Raw genomic sequence first — 20,979 nt, 5'->3', positions numbered from 1 at the left:
ACGCGGCTCCGCTCCGTACACCTCGTACACACATGGCTCCGCTCCGTACACCTCGTACACACGCGGCTCCGCTCCGTACACCTCGTACACACATGGCTCTGCTCCGTACACCTCGTACACACATGGCTCCGCTCCGTACACCTCGTACACACGCGGCTCCGCTCCGTACACCTCGTACACACGCGGCTCCGCTCCGTACTCCTCGTACACACACGGCTCCGCTCCGTACACCTCGTACACACGCGGCTCCGCTCCGTACACCTCGTACACACGCGGCTCCGCTACATCCACCCTATAAACCCCTCCTGACCCCACACATAAACTTCCCCCTCATCCAGCACCATGACAACCAGCCTAGCAGAGTCCTGCGTACACTGAGACCCCTGATCATGTGACCCCTGGCTCCTCCCCTCCTGTGACCTCATCCCAGGTCCTGTGCGCACAGAACAGCCATATATGTGGTGTGCGGCTCTGCAGGTGGAGGTAGGTGGGTGTTTGTTATTACTGGGAATGGTTCTCATGTTCGGCAGTGACATATTGATGATTTCTCCCCAGGATAGCTCTTCAGTGTGAGGTTTTTGGCTCTGACATCATTCCCGCCACCGATCAGCCTTTATCTTCTCCAGCAGCAGTAGGATGTAATCCGTGTACATTGTGTAGTGTATATTGGAGTTTATCTCCCATTCTGGTGAAGATCGATCTCTTCAGTATATGATACTATGTAATAGTGATCAAATGATTGCAGGTTCGAAAAAAAAAAAGGAAGAATAATCCTAAGGCCGTGTTCCCATGTAGCCTAAATGTGAACACGCAGAATGTCCAGACGCACAACGGGCAGGAGCTTTCATGAAAACGCACCACCTTTGACAATTAACAAAGATTTTCTGCACACAATTCCGCACCATTTACTCTATGTGGGATCATGGCCTAATAAATTTTTTAAAAACTAAACAATAATTTTAAATTCCCCCCTCACCCCATTTCCCATAAAAAAATGAATATTTGATATTGCTGTGTCTTTAAAAGTCTAATATATGAATACATAAAATGAATGCACCCTTATAGGAAAGACAAAAAAAAGTGTCAGAAGTGCCATTGTTCAATAATCTCGGCTTTATAACAATTGCAACAAAAAGCGATCAAAATGTATATATAAAAAATAAAACTGTAAAAAATACTCCTCACAGCTCCATCAATGAAGAAATATAAAAACTACAGGTCTCGGAAAGTGGTGACGGGAAACAATTTTTCTTTTTTTTTTTTTCTTAAAGCTGTTGTCCCTTTTCAGTTAATGGTCATCCACGGCTGCAAACTGTTCTGTACTCACCACCCTGGCGAATATACAGTGTCTGGCACTGGCTGCGGCACGAACATCATGTTGGCAGCTCGAGTTTAAAGGGAACCTGTCACCCCCAAAATCGAAGGCGAGCTAAGCCCACCGGCATCAGGGGCGTATCTACAGCATTCTGTAATGCTGTAGATAAGCCCCCGATGTATCCTGAAAGATGAGAAAAAGAGGTAGATTATACTCACCCAGGGGCGGTCCCGCTGTGGTCCGGTCTGATGGGCGTCGCGGTCCGGTCCGGGGCCTCCCATCTTCATAGGATGACGTCCTCTTCTTGTCTTCACGCTGCGGCACAGGCGTACTTTGCCCTGTTGAGGGCAGAGCAAAGTACTGCAGTGCGCAGGTGCTGAGCCTCTCTGACCTTTCCCGGCGCCTGCGCACTTCAGTACTTTGCTCTCCCTCAACAGGGCAAAGTACGCCTGTGCCGCAGCGTGAAGACAAGAAGAGGACGTCATCCTATGAAGATGGGAGCCCCCGGACCAGACTGCGACGCCCATCGGACTGGTGAGTATAATCTAACCTCTCTTTCTTATCTTTCAGGATACATCGGGGGCTTATCTACAGCCAGGGGCGTAACTACCGCGGTCGCCATTGCGACCGGGCCCCGCAGGTCAGGGGCCCCGGGCCGGCAGGTCTGAGCAGGGCCAGGCTGGCCATCAGGCACTTCTGGCAAATGCCAGAAGAGCCGATGCCAGTAGTGGGCCGCTGCACTGTTCCTCCCCCGGAACCCCCCCAGTGCCGCCGCCGCCGCATTTAACTATACCGGCGTCTATGACACCGGTATAGTTCAATGCAATGATGGGAGGAGAGAGCGTCACCTGACGCTTCCTCTCCCATCATTCCCCGCTCTGCCTCTGACAGTACACTGCGGGTGCGCGATGACGTCATATCATCGCGCACCTGCAGTGTCCTGGGCAGACTGCAGCCGCCAGGAGCAGCGCGGGCAAAAGGAAAGGTGAGGAGAGTTTTTTTTTTTTTTCTTTTTAACCGGACTGTGGGGCCATTATTGGGGGGGGGGGGGGGAGATGAGATGAGATGTGGGCTGTGCTCTATATATCCCTGTGCGGGCTCTGCTGTATATACCCCTGTGGGGGCTGTGCTGTATATATCCCTGTGCGGGCTCTGCTGTATATACCACTGTGCGGGCTCTGCTGTATATACCACTGTGCGGGCTCTGCTCTATATACCACTGTGCGGGCTCTGCTGTATATAACACTGTGCGGGCTGTGCTGTATATACCACTGTGCGGGCTCTGCTGTATATAACACTGTGCGGGCTGTGCTCTATATACCACTGTGCGGGCTGTGCTCTATATACCACTGTGCGGGCTGTGCTGGCACCCAACACCATGTTGCAGTGCAGGAGATTCCTGCAACAGTCCGAGGCGTATCTAGGGGAAGCGGGGCGGGGGAAGGTGGGGGGGTTGCGGAGGCGGGGGAAGGTGTGGGGGGGTAGGGGGGGGGCCCCATTTGGAAGTTCGCACCGGGGCCCATAACTTTGTAGTTACGCCACTGTCTACAGCATTACAGAATGCTGTAGATAAGCCCCTGATGCCGGTGGGCTTAGCTCGCCTTCAATTTTGGGGGTGAGAGGTTCCCTTTCATACCTCACAACTTTAGGGGAAGGGAAAGAGGGACAAAGTCAGCGGCGCGCATAGCGCGCCGCGGCAAATTTTAGGCCACACCCATTTCACAACTAGCCACGCCCCAACCACACCCATTTAGCACTTCTGATCACAATGTTTCGTTAACAATAATTATGAACAAAAAAATATGGCCACACACGACGCTCCATACTGTACAATGGCCATTGGCCACATTATGCTCCATACTGTATAATGGCCCCACATGATGCTGCGTACAGTATACTTGCCCCACGTGATGGTCCATACAGTATAATGGCGCCACATGATGCTTTGTACAGTATAATGGCCCCACACGATGCTGGGTATAGTATAATGGCCACACAATGCTGGGTACAGTATAATGGCCCCACACAATGCTGGGTGCAGTATAATGGCCACACATGGTTACCCCACCCCCATCATTGCCTTCTCCATCAGTACACACAAACACCTTTCACCGCGCTCCCTCGCAGCAGCCGGCAGCTTCCACTCCCACGGCGCTGAATGGTGTCATCCAGCTGCGCCGCTGACTGCTGTATCCAGCATTACAGCTCAGTCCCCATAGAATGTAATACAGCACAGCCCCATAGAATATAATGCTGCACAGCCCCCATAGAATGTAACGCAGGCAGGTGGCAGCCCCCATAGAATGTAACGCAGGCAGGTGGCAGCCCCCATAGAATGTAACGCAGGCAGGTGGCAGCCCCCATAGAATGTAACGCAGGCAGGTGGCAGCCCCCATAGAATGTAAGGGGTGCTGCACCAGGTTGGTGGAGAATCCGATGGATGGGTACCAGGGGGAGAGTGGGAGCGGGGTGCGCGCACCATGGGGAGACAAAGTTTAGTTTGTCAGTCCTCCTATGCTGTCAGAGTCTCTGCTGTAACCGCAGCAGGGCAGCGCTGCATGGAGAGGGGGAGAGACACATACATTCACTTACAGTCTGGAGATCCGCTCGCTGCTCCCGCGGTCACACAGACACGGAGTGTCTCACAACTCTGCCCCCGTGCCAGAAACCAGTCCGGGTGCTGCCGCTCTGTCCTCAGAGTCCGCCCACGTCTATAGTTGAGGAGGAAGCCGGAGGCGGGCGGTGAGGCAACTCAAGGGGGCGTGGCTACAACGCAGTCCCAGGGAACGGAACGAACAGCGGGTACTAATCGGGCTCTCTCTACGTCCCGGAAGTGGGCGGGGCTTCACCGGCGGCCGCAAATTCGGGATTTTAAATGCCCGAAGCGGGACAGCGGGACCCCGGTGCCAAAGCGGGACTGTCACGCTGAAATCGGGACGGTTGGGAGGTATGCCCTTTAAGCAGAATGCCCCATTCAGGGCCGCTGAGCTCAGTGATTGGCTGCCACAGTGTCGATGTGATGTCAGTGTCTCAACCAACGCACGACGCCTGGCGCTACATTTCCAACAGTATTTGGGAGATCGGTTCTTTAGCTGGGAATAGGGGAAATATTGATAAATTCTAGCGATAATGCAGTCCTTATAGGACTTTCTTGACCTTATTAATGACTATCTGCTGCAGTATTGGTGATGGAATGTATTTTGCTATAATAGAGAAGACTCCCCTCTTCATCCAGGTAATCCTCGGTGGTCCTGCAGTGATCAGATACAAGAAGAGCATCGGTCACTGGATCTGATGGGAATTTGAGTCATTTTATAATATGACACGTGTGTTGAGTTTCCAAGCTGTAATATTAATAATTAAATTTATACAGCCCCAGAATATTACATTTTACTATTTAGATGATACATGTATAAACAATATCAGACATTACAGAGTAACACATCCGTTAAAAATTCAAAAGAGTGTTGAGGTAATTTGATAAGACTGGCTAGTATGTTTACATCTGTCATCAAGGGCAACATAGGCCTATATGATTCTACCAACTTGGTTTCGGCAACACCACACAGTGAGCCTCATTCCAAGTAATCTTGGAAAATTTCTAACAATTTGTAGTGAGAAGGATGTCCCCATATTTTTTATAAACGTCAACAGATAGTCCATCAAGCCGTGATAACCAATGAAAAGGTGTTGAGTCAGACACCACCTCCAATTCTTCTACAGTAAGAGGAGTTGTTACCTTTTAGACACTGTTCACACTAGCAGTATTTGGTCAGCATTTTACATCGGTATTTGTGAGCCAAAACCAGAAGTGGGTGAAAAATGCGGAAGTGGTGCACATGTTTCTATTATACTTTTCCTCTGATTGTTGAACTCCTGATTATGGCTTAATCAGAGGAAAAGTGTCATAGAAACACATCACCACTTCTGTATTTATCACCCACTCCTGGTTTTGCCTTACAAATACTGATGTAAAATACTGAACATAGATTTAGGTAATTGAGCCTTTACTAAGAGCAGTTTTGTAAAGTATAGAAAGTGAGAAATTCAGATTGTAAAGAATCAAGAAGAGAGTTATCTGAACGATAGTGGATTAGACAGGTTAGACCAATCATTACAGTAGTTTAGAGATTAGAGTATGTTTGAAAGTGATAGGAATATATCAAAAGTAAAAAAGGTTAAATATTTTAGTTGGGCAGTGATGACGGGGGATTGTTAATGAGATTTGTGATAGGGACCTGCACTTTAGGACTAAGGAGAAAGTGACAGGTTTCTAGTGTATTACTGGATAATTAGGTGATGTTGGTGGTGAAGTAGGCTTGTTTGGAAAAGTGAAAATGGAAAGCAATGGATGAAGTATTCTGCCAAATGTGATTATTTTTGTTTTCTCCACAAATCACATTTGGCACACTAGAGCATCCATGAAGAAAACCTGTTTGTGACGTGCCAGGTTTTGTATCATATGTCTATATGTACAGCATTCTATAATGCTGTATTTAAGCTCCCAACCCGACCTGGAAGAGAAGAAAAATAAGTTCTATTATACTCACCTGCGGGGCGGTCCGGTCTGAGGGGTGTCGCTCAAGTTAGTCCGGCGCCTCCCATCTTCTTGCGATGCCGTCCTCCTGCTTGGTTCATGTGGATGACGCATCCCTGCATCATCCACACACACAGTCTTCTCGGCATCGCACGCCTGCGCAGGTGTACTTATCTGCCCGCAAGCGCTGGGGAAGGTCAAAGAGGCCCAGTGACCACCCCGCAGGTGAGTATAATAAAAGTTATTTTTCTTCTCTTACGAGTCGTGCTGGGTTCTTATATAGAGCATTATATAATACTGTATATAAGCCCTGAAAAGTGGTGACTGTAACTTGTATTGGCCAAACCTGGTGACAGGTACCCTTTAAGTGTTTTTTATACTGTTTATTATTAGGGACAATGACAACTGTATATGTTTCACAAGTTGCTGGGTGTTAATGGCATGAAACTTTCTATTTGTACAATATGTAGGGGTGTCCTGAAAGGAGCAACAAAGGAAAGAAGTGGAAGGGAAAAGATGGGTATCCGGCTCACCGACCAGGAAAGAAGTCTTTTTTTTAGAGCATGAGAGAGGAGAGTTAGCAAAGACGTAACCTGAGCAGAGCTGGAAGAATACTAAGTCTAGTATACTCCTGTTTTCATGTGTAGGAGAGTTATTAAGTTGTGGAAGACAAAAAGAGCAAGTTAGAGAGAGAATATGAAAAGCGGATGTCGAGAGTGGATTTTCAGTAGGGATAGTAAAGCTCCTAGTGAGGAGATCGGGTACGTCACAGATAGAAACTGGGGAAGTCAGGTTAGATAGTGATCTTGGAACTTGTGGGGTTGGCCCTGAGGACAGTAAACAAGTGTCCTTTGCAGAGAGAAGAGGCGGAAGAGTCTGACAGTGTGGACCTCAAAAGAGGGAAACATAAGTGAGAGGACAGGGGAATAATTTGAAAAGTGTTTTGTGTTTGTTCTCTTCTTTGGGGTTAAGAGAAAAATGTAGCCCACCATACAAGAGAGCAACAGTGGAGGTGGTCTCCAAGTGTTGAATCCAGATTTCAGTGATAGAATTTGAAAGAAGTTGGTTGAGAACATAAGGGTAGTTTGTTACACACCGACCATGAGTTCCAGTTAAAGGAGACTGGAAAAGGCATGCAATAAATGGTAATAAGATTAGTATGTTTCCTGTGAAATACTGAATAAGCAGTACATTTGAAAGAAAATAGCAGCTAAAACAAAGATTCAAATGCCCTGCCTAATAGCCAAATTTATCCGCCCGGACACTTTGACAAATATGGCACCTAGACAAAGATGGCATCTGCACATGTGCTTCTGCTTAAAGGGAACTTGTCGCCAGGCTTTTCCTGTATGAAGTAGTGCCAGAAATTGTAACAGCATAATAAAATGCTGCCTGTATGATCCCAATGCGTTCTCCATAAAACAAAAAATAGCTTTAATTATACTCACCTACGGCGCTTCCTCTCTTCTCTCTTTGTGCGGATGACGCTTTCTTCATCATCCAGACACTGAACGGCATCACGCTCCTGCGCAGGTGCATCTCTCTGTCCTGCCGAGGGCAGCGCAAAGTACTGTTGTCGGGGTCGTAAACGACAATATACCCTCATTCACCAGTCATTCCAAATTAAACTATAAGCATGTGGTACCGGGTAAGAATGAGTCAGACAGGTAGCTGGTTCAATCTCAGTGCATGCTCATGTGACCATGTGTCAGCCACAGTCATACCAACTGAACTTTATTTTCCAAATACACAGTACTAAAAAGGAATGCATTAGGCGGAGTTTAAGCAGCATACATCTAGTGCTCAGTCTCTCTCTCTGATTCGTCAGAACGTCTCCCGGGGGTTACTTCTTTCTTCACATTCCAGAGTTATCTTTTCAAGAGAAATGAAACTTAACCCTTCACATTCTAAACTGAAATGAAGAATGAACACTGGCAGCCATCTTTAGATACAATTACATTTGCATTAGCTAGCAGATAGGAAAAACTTATTGTTTCACAGTATAAGATATATAAAAGTACAAAAGGTATATAAGAAAGTATATTTTCACCTTGACACTGTAAAGAGCATGTTCAGGTAAAGGCAAAAGAGCAGTGGCGCATGTTACATCGGTTCATTATAATGTTACATCGGCTCATCTTCCTCTCATTCAGGTTCTAACAATATCGGATCCTCTCAGTGGAGATCTTCTATATAAGAGTATTTTCCTGATTGACTCATCAAGGATGGATAGGGACAGGGACAAGATGGCGGAGAGGATATTACACCTCACCCTAGAGATCCTCTTCCGGCTTACTGGAGAGGTGAGAGATTCTGATGACGTCACATTACATCATTCTTATCTATGGGAATAACAGATGGACAGAACTGGAGAGGTGAGGACTCTGGGAATGTCTGTAGTGAGGTTTATTAATGTGTCTCTCCATAACCAGGATTACACAGTAGTGAAGAAGACCTCTAGTGGGCGCTGTCAGGCCCCTGTGTCTGAGGGATGGGGAAGACCCGCGAGCCCAATCAAGGAGGCTCCACCTCATCCCCTGATACATGAGGACATCAATGACCAGAAGATCCTAGAACTCATCTACAAGATGATTGAGCTGCTGACTGGAGAGGTGACACTGCTGGGAATGCTGGGATATTATACAGTAACGCTATGGAGGGATCGGGGGGATGACGGTATCATTGTATGTGTCAGGTTCCTATAAGGTGTCAGGATGTTGCCGTTTATTTCTCTATGGAGGAGTGGGAGTATTTAGAAGGACACAAAGATCTGTACAAGGACGTCATGATGGAGATTCCCCGGCATCTCACATCACCAGGTAATAGGAATAAAAGCACATTGCCTCTATCTGTATTTAAAGAATGAATTCAGTCCCTGTATGTGTTTCCTCCAGTTCTATCCAGTGAGATGACAACACCAGAGAGCTGTCCCAGTCCTCTTCTTCCACAGGACTGTTTAGAAGAAGATCCCAATGTTCCTCAGGATGATCAGGTAGATGGAGAGAATGTGTCACACGATCTTCCATATGATGTGTAGAAGGCTGTGAAGGTTTTGTGTTCAGTCTTGTTTTTTCCACCAGTATTATTTATTTATTTTACCTACTTACTGTATATAGCACCATTAATTCCACTGCACTTTACAAGCATGATCATCACTGTCTCCATTGGGGCTCACAATCTAATTTCAATAACAGTATGTCTTTGGAGTGTTGGAGGAAACCAGAGTACACAGGAGAAACCCACGCAAATACGGGAGAACATACAAAGTCCTTGCAGATGTGGTCTTTGGTGGGATTTCAACCCAGAATACCAGCACTGCAAAGCAACAGTATTATACACTGAATGGCCAGTTTATTAGGGCCCCTTGTCTTTAATGATTAAAGCTTCTCAATATAGAAATTAGACCCATGAGTTGACTTGAGAAAAAAACATTGAAGGTCTCTGGCTCACTTCAGTACTCCATGTCAACTGGTACTCTGGAATCCTGTGTGCCTCTTCAAATTATTCGACCCCCTGCGAGATAGAACAAGCTGTTCAGAGCATGTCAGTACGGCCATCTATTTTGGAGCAATTGCGAGAAGCTATCCTGTTATCATAGGCCAATATTTTTGCAAAATGATCTCAACACCTGGTGCAGCCTATGACATTAGGAATTTTCTGGTATGCTGAAGGCCAAAGAAAGTCCAATGCGATACCAGATGGGTGTCTCTAGTTAGGTGGCCATTCTGTATATGTTTTGTACTTGGTGGAGATGACTTGGAGAAAGATGATCATAGACTTTAGATGTTGTCTGGATCTTCTCACAATTTTTTGGCTATGGAGACTGCTGGTTAAAATTAGGAGCCGGCAAGTCGGATTTATACAGGAGACCTGCAACTATGTGATAACTACTGCTGTCGTGTCATTTATGGTCATCATGCAAATTGATTTTTTTCTACTTTAAATAAATGCTTATGACCTCTCCATCTGTCTGTGACTTTTACCATGTTTGTTTCAGGATAAAGATCTGACCCATATTAATACTACAGAGACATATGCGATGGGTGATGATTGGTGTAAAGTGGAGATATGTACAGACGACTATCCAGGCGAGTAGTAACCACTAAATGCAATTCTACTCATTCACTGCCTGTTCAGCAGAGGTTTTTAATTTATGTAAATTTTACAAGTTGCATTTTTCACTTAGGTTGATAGTTCTTAGAGGAATCTAAACTCCTCTGAAGTAATTCACAGACCACAAGCCAAAACATTGATTGAATGGTACGTCATGTCGGAGACAGACTGTAATCCATCCAATGCAAAAAAAAAACCTTTTTGTGCCACTTGCATGTGACTTGCTGTTGTGCAACAATTTTGGAGCAGCAATTTGACTGTAAGAGAGCAGCCAAAAATTCAATAGTTTTGGAGTTTATGCAACATCAAGGTTTTTATGTTGGTCAATGCTTGCCAGTGCGTAACCATAAAATTTAGCACAGATGAGCAACTATAGGAAGGCCAGGTATTAAAACTTCGGCATTTTGTAGAATCAATTTACTGATCATCTAAATAAATGTACAATGAAATGAACTGTGTAAGTTTGTTACGAAGTCCTTAATGATATGGATCAATGTAGAAATGTTAAAAGGCAGGAACAAGATCCTGGGCTCTGGTAAGAACACACACCCAGAAGTCAAAAGAATAAGATAAGGCCTCCGCTTTCATATTCTTGTCTGCAAAAAAAAGTTCAGGAGAACAGTAAGGACCTATATCCTTGTTGAGGATTCAAGCGATGGGCACATGTTGTATAGATAGATCGCTAGATAGATGTATAAATAGTCAATTAATTACGAGTCCTTCTTTTTATTGGAAGAAAAAGCTTTGGAGAAGTATTAAAAAGTTAAAGATTTTCTTTAAGTATTTCCTTAACCCTTTCACGACATGCGCCGTACATGTACGGTGCGTGTCCGGTCTCCCCGTATGATGTGGGCTCCTGCGATGAGCTTACATCTTTTCCAGCACATGTCAGCTGATTTGAATAGCTGACATCTTCCCCCAACGGCTGCTGGTGAAATCGCGATCTACCCGCGCCTGTTAAATGCCACTGTCAGTCTCTGACAGCAGAATTTAACACGATCGTGCCGGAAGCGCGTCACTAATCCCGCCCATCGGTGCCTCTGTCGCATGACTATGGGTCACCTATGGGTTGGCATGACAAACCGGGGTCTACAGGTGGTTGTCTTTGCTGGATTGCTATGAGCGCCGCCCGGCAAGTGATCATTTCTGCTAAACAGAGCATGGCTGAAAGGCTGGATGAGCGCAACTTCTAGTCTCCCACGGAGACTATTGAAGCAAGTGAAAAGTAAAGAAAATGTAAATATATAAAAAAAATTAAAAGTTTAAATCACCACCCATTCACCCCATTCATAATAAAGTAATAAAACAATACACATATTTGGTATTGCTGCTTTCAAAATCTTTCAATATTTTAAAAGGATTAATTCGATCGGTAAATGGCAAAATGAGGAAAAAAAGTCAAAACTACAGAATTACGTTTTTTGCTCACTGCAACAGTGCATTAAAATGCAATAACGGGCGATGAAAACACTGTATCTAAACCAAAATGGTATCAATAAAAATGTCAGGTCGGTGTGTAAATAAATAAGCCCTCACCCAACCCCAGATCACGAAAAATGGAGATGCTACGGGTCTTGGAAAATGACCCATTTTTGTAACAAACTTTGGATTTTTTTTCACCCCTTAAACCCTTTCTGACATTGGACGTACTATCCCGTCGAGATGGGGTGGGCCCGTATGACCACCGACGGGATAGTACGTCCAGCGCGATCGGCGGCGCTCATGGGGGGAGCGCGGCCGATCGCGGCCGGGTGTCAGCTGACTATCGCAGCTGACATCCGGCACTATGTGCCAGGAGCGGTCACGGACCGCCCCCGGCACACCGCCATCAAACATGATCGCGGTGTGCCGGCGGTACAGGGAAGCATCGCGCAGGGAGGGGGCTCCCTGCGTGCTTCCCTGAGACCCCCGGAGCAACGCGATGTGATCCCGTTGCTGTGAGGGTCTCTTACCTCCTCCTCGCTGCAGGTGCCCGGATCCAAGATGGCCGCGGCATCCGGGTCCTGCAGGGAGGGAGGTGGCTTACCGAGTGCCTGCTCAGTGCAGACGCTTGGTAAGCCTGCAGTGCTGTAAGTCAGATCGGTGATCTGACAGAGTGCTGTGCAAACTGTCAGATCAGCGATCTGTGATGTCCCACCCTGGGACAAAGTAAGAAAAAAAATTTCCACATGTGTAAAAAAGAAAAAAAAAAAATTCCTAAATAAAGAAAAAAAAAAAATATTATTCCCATAAATACATTTTTTTATCTAAATTAAAAAAAACAATAAAAGTACACATATTTAATATCGCCGCGTCCGTAACGACCCCACCTATAAAACTGTCCCACTAGTTAACCCCTTCAGTGAACACCGTAGGGGAAAAAAAAAAAACGAGGCAAAAAACAACGCTTTATTATCATACCGCCGAACAAAAAGTGGAATAACACGCTATCAAAAAGACGGATATAAATAACCATGGTACCGCTGAAAACGTCATCTTGTCCCGCAACAAACGAGCCGCCATACAGCGTCATCAAAGAAAAAATAAAAAAGTTATAGTCCTCAGAATAAAGCGATGTCAAAATAATTATTTATTCTATAAAATAGTATTTATCGTATAAAAGCGCCAAAACATAAAAAAATTATATAAATGAGGTATCGTTGTAATCGTACTGACCCGAAGAATAAAACTGCTTTATCAATTTTACCAAACATGGAACGGTATAAACGCCTCCCCCAAAAGAAATTCATGAATAGCTGTTTTTTTGTCATTCTGCCTCACAAAAATCGGAATAAAAAGCGATCAAAAACTGTCACGTGTCCGAAAATGTTACCAATAAAAACGTCAACTCGTCCCGCAAAAACAAGACCTCACATGACTCTGTGGACCAAAATATGGAAAAATTATAGGTCTCAAAATGTGGAGACGCAAAAACTTTTTTGCTATAAAAAGCGTCTTTTAGTGTGTGACGGCTGCCAATCATAAAAAATCCGCTATAAAAAATGCTATAAAAGTAAATCAAACCCCCCTTCATTACCCCCTTAAAAAATAATAAAATTAAAATTTTTTATTTATTTCCATTTTCCCATTAGGGTTAGGGCTAGGGTTAGGGCTAGGGTTAGGGTTAGGGCTAGGGTTAGTGTTGGGGCTAGGGTTGGAGCTAAAGTTAGGGTTAGGGTTGGGGCTAAAGTTAGGGTTAGGATTGGGGCTAAAGTTAGGGTTAGGGTTTGGATTACATTTACGGTTGGGATTAGAGTTAGGGGTGTGTCAGGGTTAGGGGTGTGGTTAGGGTTACCATTGGGATTAGGGTTAGGGGTGTGTTTGGATTAGGGTTTCAGTTAGAATTGGGGAGTTTCCACTGTTTAGGCACATCAGGGGCTCTCCAAACGCGACATGGCGTCCGATCTCAATTCCAGCCAATTCTGCATTGAAAAAGTAAAACAGTGCTCCTTCCCTTCCGAGCTTTCCCGTGCGCCCAAACAGAGGTTTACCCCAACATATGGGGCATCAGCATACTCGGGACAAATTGGACAACAACTTTTGGGGTCCAAGTTCTCTTGTTACCCTTGGGAAAATATAAATTTGGGGGGCTAAAAATCATTTTTGTGGGTCAAAAAAAGGATTTTTTTATTTTCGCGGCTCTGCGTTGTAAATTTTAGTGAAACACTTGGGGGTTCAAAGTTCTCACAACACATCTAGATAAGTTCCTTGGGAGGTCTAGTTTCCAATATGGGGTCACTTGGGGGGGTTTCTACTGTTTGGGTACATCAGGGGCTCTGCAAATGCAACGTGATGCCTGCAGACCAATCCATCTAAGTCTGCATTCCAAATGGCGCTCCTTCCCTTCCGAGATCTGCCATGCGCCCAAACAGTGGTTCCCTCCCACATATGGGGTATCAGCATACTCAGGACAAATTGGACAACAACTTTTGGGGTCCAATTTCTCCTGTTACCCTTGGGAAAATACAAAACTGGGGGCTAAAAAATCATTTTTGTGGAAAAAAATATTTTTTATTTTCACGGCTCTGCGTTATAAACTGTAGTGAAACACTTGGGGGTTCAAAGCTCTCAAAACACATCTAGATAAGTTCCTTAGGGGGTCTACTTTCCAAAATGGTGTCACTTGTGGGGAGTTTCAATGTTTAGGCACATCAGGGGCTCTCCAAACGCAACATGGCGTTCCATCTCAATTCCAGTCAATTTTGCATTGAAAAGTCAAATCGCGCTCCTTCCCTTCCGAGCTCTGCGGTGCACCCAAACAGTGGTTTACCCCCACATATGGGGTATCAGCGTACTCAGCACAAATTGTACAACAACTTTTGGGGTCCATTTTCTCCTGTTACCCCTGGTAAAATAAAACAAATTGGAGCTGAAATAAATTTTGTGTAAAAAAAAATTTAAATGTTAATTTTTATTTAAACATTCCAAAAATTCCTGTGAAACACCTGAAGGGTTAATAAACTTCTTGAATGTGGTTTTGAGCACCTTGAGGGGTGCAGTTTTTAGAATGGTGTCACACTTGGGTATTTTCTATCATATAGACCCCTCAAAATGACTTCAAATCAGATGTGGTCCCTAAAAAAAAAATGGTGTTGTAAAAATGAGAAATTGCTGGTCAACTTTTAACCCTTATAACTCCCTAACAAAAAAAAATTTGGGTTCCTAAATTGTGCTGATGTAAAGTAGACATGTGGGAAATGTTACCTATTAAATATTTTGTGTGACATATCTCTGTGATTTAAGGGCATAAAAATTAAAAGTTGGAAAATTGCAAAGTTTTCAAAATTTTTGCCAAATTTCCGTTTTTTTCACAAATAAACGCAAGTCATATCGAAGAAATTTTACCACTATCATGAAGTAAAATATGTCACGAGAAAACAATGTCAGAGTCGCCAAGATCCGTTGAAGCATTCCAGAGTTGTAACCTCATAAAGGGACAGTGGTCAGAATTGTAAAAGTTGGCCCGGTCATTAACGTGCAAACCACCCTTGGGGGCAAAGGGGTTAAATAAAAAGCCTAGAAATGTTTGGTATCTACAAAGTTGTAATAACCTGGAGAATCATAATGGCAGGTCAGTTGTAGCATTTGGTGAACATGGTAAAAGAAAAAACAATTGTGGAATTGCATTTTTTTTTGCAATTACACCGCACTTGGAATTTTTTTTCCCATTTTCCTGTACACTATATGGTAAAAGCAAATGTGTTGTTCAAAAGTACAACTCATCCCACAAAAAACAAGCCCTCACATGGGGCTGTTGACGGAAAAATAAAAAGTTATGGCACTGGGAAGAAGGGGAGTAAAAAACCGAACCACAAAAATGAAAACGTGCTGCCTCGTAAAGGGGTTCAGACAGCTCACCAACAGTAGAAATGTCAAATTCCAAATTGAACTTTAAAGACTTCGTGCTCCTTCGCACGTCTTTGATTTTTCTCTATGCAAAAATTGACTAATTTCCATTAGTGTTTTGAATACGGTTTGGTCAATGTGTAACATGAGTGTTTGGTCAGGATTTCATCAGTTGGGAAAAAAATGGAGTTTTCTCAAGCTTCTCCTATCAACTAGTCTGTGAGAAATGAGCAGCATACAGATGGCATCCAAATGCTTTCTGATATTTTTTCAGGGATCCATGGACTTGCATTGGCGAGTTTGATCCGACACTTGGATTAAGGGCTTGTGCACACGCTGCGGATTCCATTGCGGAATTTTCCGCAGCGGATTTGATAAAACCGCAGTGCAAAACCGCTGCGGATTTATCGAGGTTTCTAGTGCGGTTTCCTCTGCGGGTTTTCACCTGCAGTTTTCTATTGGACACGCCCCCTGAAGAAGGAGATCTGTACCGAAACGTACGTTGGGGAGTGAGTCCCAGCTCACCTGCTTTGCACCACTATGGGTAATAGAACTTAACTTTATTTATTGACCTTGCTACTGTCTATTCATGTGTGGTATATAGTGAATGTGGCCAATACATATATAGCTGTTTGGAGTCAGGAGGTCCTTTCTTTGAATTTTTTGCTGGTAGCTGGTTGCACCTATTGGAAATTTACTATGACCAATATATGCCTCGCAGCTGAGCCAATTTATCAGCCACTTAATGAATTAACATTTATAGCAGTAATTGTACCTTCCTTTTTTCTATATTTGCCCATGGTGCTTTGCATTGTGAGCGGTACTCATCATCTTGGATTTTTTGTCACTGACCCAGTATATATAGTTCTTCTTTGTACTGCTCTATACGTTGCTTTTTTAACTTTTGTATTGACTGTTGTGTGATTTGCAGGTTCAAAATAAAATATTGTTAACTTTGTATGTTAAACTAGTATTGACTCAGTTCTCTTTTTTTGTTTATATTCTGTATATTTGAGTCGCTATTATCACAGTATGCAATCAGCATACAGATGCGAATTAACGCACCGCTATACATGTAGCTAAGAATGGTTTGGAGAATGTTTTTTTCTAGTTTTCTATTGGAGCAGGTGTAAACCCGCAGCGGAATCCGCACAAAGAATTGACATGCTGCGGAATATAAACCGCTGCGTTTCCGCGCGTTTTTTTCCGCAGCATGTGCACTGCGGATTTTGTTTCCCATAGGTTTACATTGTACTGTAAACTCATGGGAAACCGCTGCGGACCCGCAGCTGCGGAAACGCTGCGGTTCCACAGCGAAATCTGCAGAGTGTGCACATAGCCTCACAGTGGACAAGTCTCCATGCTCATGTGCAGACCACTCACAACAAATCAGACATGTATACTACTCCATAGACTAATTAAGATATGAGTTCTACCTGAAAAGCGCACTGATACATCTTCTATGAGAAATACCGACGTCTGAATGAAACCTAATGGGGATTATGCCCATGGAAAACTGAGGCAGGGAAGAAAGCCTGTTTTAACTGCTTTAAAGGGAACCTGTTACCAGCAAAAGCGCGACTAACCTGCAGATATGGGCTTAATTTGCCAGTTAATAGCGCCTGCACATAGCTGAATGTTGTGGGGAGAAAATTAACGTAATTCCCCCTAGCAGTGTTCTGGTTTCAGTCACGAGGGCAGCTCTGATTCAGTCACTGCTCTAAGAATAAAGATCTGCGGCTGTAACGGTGTCCCAATATCTGAATTTTGTTAACTATGCTTACCAGTAAGGTGAGGCAAATTGTTAGTAAGCTTTGTGTGTCACCCTAAGCGTGGTCAAAGATTGAACCAGACATGTAGACAGAAGTCTGGTGGGTGGATGTGTAAGTAGGAGATTAGTCAGTTGTACATTGAACTGGGCTGCAATTTGTACAGACCTTTTTATATAGAAATGTAATGAAATAAATAATTGATATGATGTGAAAGCACTGTTATTAAAAAAAGACAAAATTGTTTTTAATCTTGACAGACGACTGTACCAACAATTCAGAGGGACACGTTATAATTTCAGATTTTAAAGTAGAAGATGATATCACACCAGATGCATATGAAGAATATTCCATTACCATTGTCCCAGATACAGATCCAATTCTTCACAGCAAAGTTATGTCACCTGATCCTTCTCAACAGGGTCTATCTACTGATTCGTCACAGCAAGATAAAAATAATACCATGGATGTTGAAAATCAAAGAGAAAACACTGGGGAGAAGCCATTTTCATGTTCCGAATGTGGGAAATGTTTTTCTCGGAAATCCGATCTTGTTAAACATCTGAGAACTCACACAGGGGAGAAGCCCTATTCGTGTTCTGAATGTGGCAAATGTTGTTCTCAGAAATCTGATCTTGTTAGACATCAGAGAATTCACACAGGAGAAAAGCCCTTTTCATGCTCTGAATGTGGAAAATGTTTTAACCATAAATCAATTCTTGTTACACATCAGAAAACTCACACAGGGGAGAAGCCATTTTCATGTTCTGAATGTGGAAAGTGTTTTAATCGCAAGTCAATTCTTATTAGACATCAGAGAATTCACACAGGGGAGAAGCCATTTTCATGTTTAGAATGTGGGAAATGTTGGTTTCAGAAATCTGATCTTGTTAAACATCAGAGAAGTCATACGGGAGAGAAGCCATTTTCATGTTCAGTATGTGGAGAATGTTTTAACCAGAGATCAACGTTTGTTAGACATCAGACAATTCACACAGGGGAGAAGCCATTTTCATGTGCAGAATGTGGGAAACATTATAACAATAGATCAAAACTTGTTATTCATCAGAGAAGTCACACAGGTGAGAAGCCATTTTTATGTTTGGAATGTGGGAAATGTTTTAACCAAAATGCAGATCTTGTTAGACATCAGAGAATTCACACAGGGGAGAAACCATTTTCATGTTCTGTGTGTGGAAAGTGTTTTCGCCAAAACTCATATCTAATTCAACATGAAAGAGCTCACACAGGGGAGAAGCCATTTTCATGTTCTGTATGTGGAAAGTGTTTTGCAAACAAATCAAATTTTCTTAAACATCAGAGAATTCACAAAGATAAAACTCCATTTTCTTTTTCCATTAAATCAGTTTATTGACAAATTCTAGAAAGAAAAAAAACAACAGATCAAGTCATATCAGGCTGTGGAGACTGAGTTGGTTTCTATTTTGGTGAAGTCGGTGTAAAATGGACAGACTCAGACTCCTAAAATATATAATAAATTGGGTACAGTAGTTCACTGCAGTATGAGCAGTAAATTTTTTTCATAAGAATTTTGGAAAGTTATGAAGCCTCTTATAATTATCTGTTCTGTTCCAGATCTAAGGATCTAGGCTTTTTTTGTGAGATGGATCTGTTCTACACTTTATGCACATGCTCAGTAGTGAGTCCAGTGCTGTGGAGTCAGGAGTTGCAGTCGGAGTCACAGTAATTGAGGAGTAGGAGTCAGAGGTGTTTGGCTTACCGACTCCACAGCATGTCATGCAAAAGAATCAAACAGGAGAGCATTTACAGCACTAAGTGTTGATTAATACATGTATGCAATTACCAATAAACATCTATTATATAAAAACAAGTACAAGGGTGGGTCAAAATTAATACGTATTCTGGCTGTAGAATTTTTTGTAAACAACTTTCAGAACCAACATACATAATTTTTCGAAATAATCTGCATTGTTTTCAATACACTTTTTCCACTTGTCACCATGGTTTCGTATTCCCTCATTCAACATTTTTTTTCTCTGATCTGCGAGCCACGAATGAGCTGCTCTTTTTACCTCTCCATCAAATGGCTTGCCACATACAGTGGCTTGCGAAAGTACTCACACGCCCCTCCCCACCCCGGCATTTTTTGTGTTTTGCTAATGCACAACCTGGAATTTGAATGTTTTACTTGAGAGTTTGCATCAGCTCATGTAAAGAACATGCCTACAACTGTGAATCTTTGGATTTATTTTTATTGGGAAGCAAACAACAATAGGACAAAATAACTGAAAACTTCAGTGTGCATAAGTATTCAGCCCCCCAAAGTCAGTACTTTGTGGAGCCTCCTTTTGCAGCAATTACAGCTGCAAGTCACTTTGGATAAGTCTCTATGAGCTTTCCACATCTTGCCACTGGGATTTTGCTCATTCCTCAGGAAAAAACTGCTCCAGTTAGATGGTTTGCTTTGGTGAACAGCAATTTTCAAGTCTGACCACAATCTCTCAATTGGATTAAGGTCTGAGCTTAGACTCGACCACTACAAAACATTTACACATTTCCCATTAAACCACTCCACTGTTTCTTTTTCAGTATGCTTCGGGTCATTGTCTTGTTGGAAGATGAACCTCCATCTGTTGCGGTACTATGTTCTCTCCATTTGATAATAATGGATTTGATAGTGCTCTGGAGGATCATCAAAAAGTGGGATTTTTTTTTTTACAAACCAACCCTGACTTGTACTTCTCAATAACTTTGTCCCTGACTTGTTTGGAGATCTCCTTCGTCTTCATTGTGTTGTTTGGTTAGTGGTGCCTCTTTTTAATGGTGTTGCAGCTTCTGTGGCGTTTCAGAAAAGGTAAAGTGTTTATACTGACCGACATGTGACACTTAGATTGTACACAGGGGGACGTCCTCTCACTACTCATGTGACTTATGGAGGTAATTGCTTGCACCAGACATTTTTAGGGGCTTCATAGCAAAAGGGGTGAATACATATGCACATGCCAATTTTTAGTTATTCAATCCCATAAATGTAATTTATGCCTATATTTTTCTCCCTTCACTTCACCAACTTAGACTATTTAGTGCTTATGCATTGCACACAAATCGATTAACAAAAATATTTAAACACAGGTTGTAATGCAACAAAATACGTAAAAAGTCAAGGGGAGGGGAATACTTTTGCATGCCACTGTAATCCACTGTCATTAAGCTATCCAATAAAATTGGTTCATGTGCATACTCTATTTCATCAGTTGTAGATGTGGACAAGTGTTTGGCAGCACTTCATGGCGTCACTATCCATTCATACACTCGCCACAGCTAAACAAACCTACTTCTCATCTCTCATATCCTCCCTGTCTCACAACCCTAAACAGTTATTCAACACCTTCAATTCTCTCCTCCGTCCCCCAGCACCTCCTCCCTCCTCACTTATCTCTGCTGAAGACTTTGCCTCATTCTTCAAGCAGAAGATTGATAACATCAGAGACAGTTTTGGTCAACAAGCCCCAGAGCCCTTCCTCCCAACTTCCCTACCCTCCACCTCCAAAACCAACTACTCCACCATTACAGAAGATCAACTCGCCACTCTACTCTCAAGATCGCATCTCACCACCTGTGCACTTGACCCGCTCCCAACCCACCTCATCCCAAACCTCACCACAATCTTCATCCCAACCCTAACCCATCTCTTCAACCTATCACTAACAAATGGTGTTTTCCCCTCAAGCTTTAAACATGCCTCCATCACACCTATCCTCAAAAAGCCCTCTCTTGACCCATCCTCTGTATCTAGCTATCGCCCTATATCACTTCTCCCCTATGCCTCAAAACTACTGGAACAACACGTCTACCTTGAACTGTCCTCCCATCTCTCTTCTTGCTCCCTCTTTGACCGCTTACAATCTGGCTTCCGGTCACACCATTCCACTGAAACT

At 43.5% G+C, this 20,979-nt stretch overlaps 1 protein-coding gene across 1 annotated transcript; it reads left to right on the top strand.

The window, feature by feature from the left end:
- Window positions 1-395: 395 nt before the first annotated feature.
- Window positions 396-20,279, top strand: LOC143767262 (uncharacterized). The gene is made up of 7 exons (XM_077255468.1): window positions 396-483; window positions 8,006-8,155; window positions 8,285-8,464; window positions 8,548-8,671; window positions 8,747-8,844; window positions 9,850-9,940; window positions 17,320-20,279. The coding sequence occupies exons 1-7, from the start codon at window positions 457-459 to the stop codon at window positions 18,432-18,434; spliced, it is 1,785 nt and encodes a 594-aa protein (XP_077111583.1). The 5' UTR covers window positions 396-456; the 3' UTR covers window positions 18,435-20,279.
- The last annotated feature ends 700 nt before the right edge of the window (window positions 20,280-20,979 follow it).

This window comes from Ranitomeya variabilis, chromosome 4 (genome assembly GCF_051348905.1).
Source record: "Ranitomeya variabilis isolate aRanVar5 chromosome 4, aRanVar5.hap1, whole genome shotgun sequence".
Taxonomy (NCBI): domain Eukaryota; kingdom Metazoa; phylum Chordata; class Amphibia; order Anura; family Dendrobatidae; genus Ranitomeya; species Ranitomeya variabilis.
Note: the sequence above shows the minus strand (reverse complement) of the source record. Positions and strands in the feature narration are given on the sequence as shown.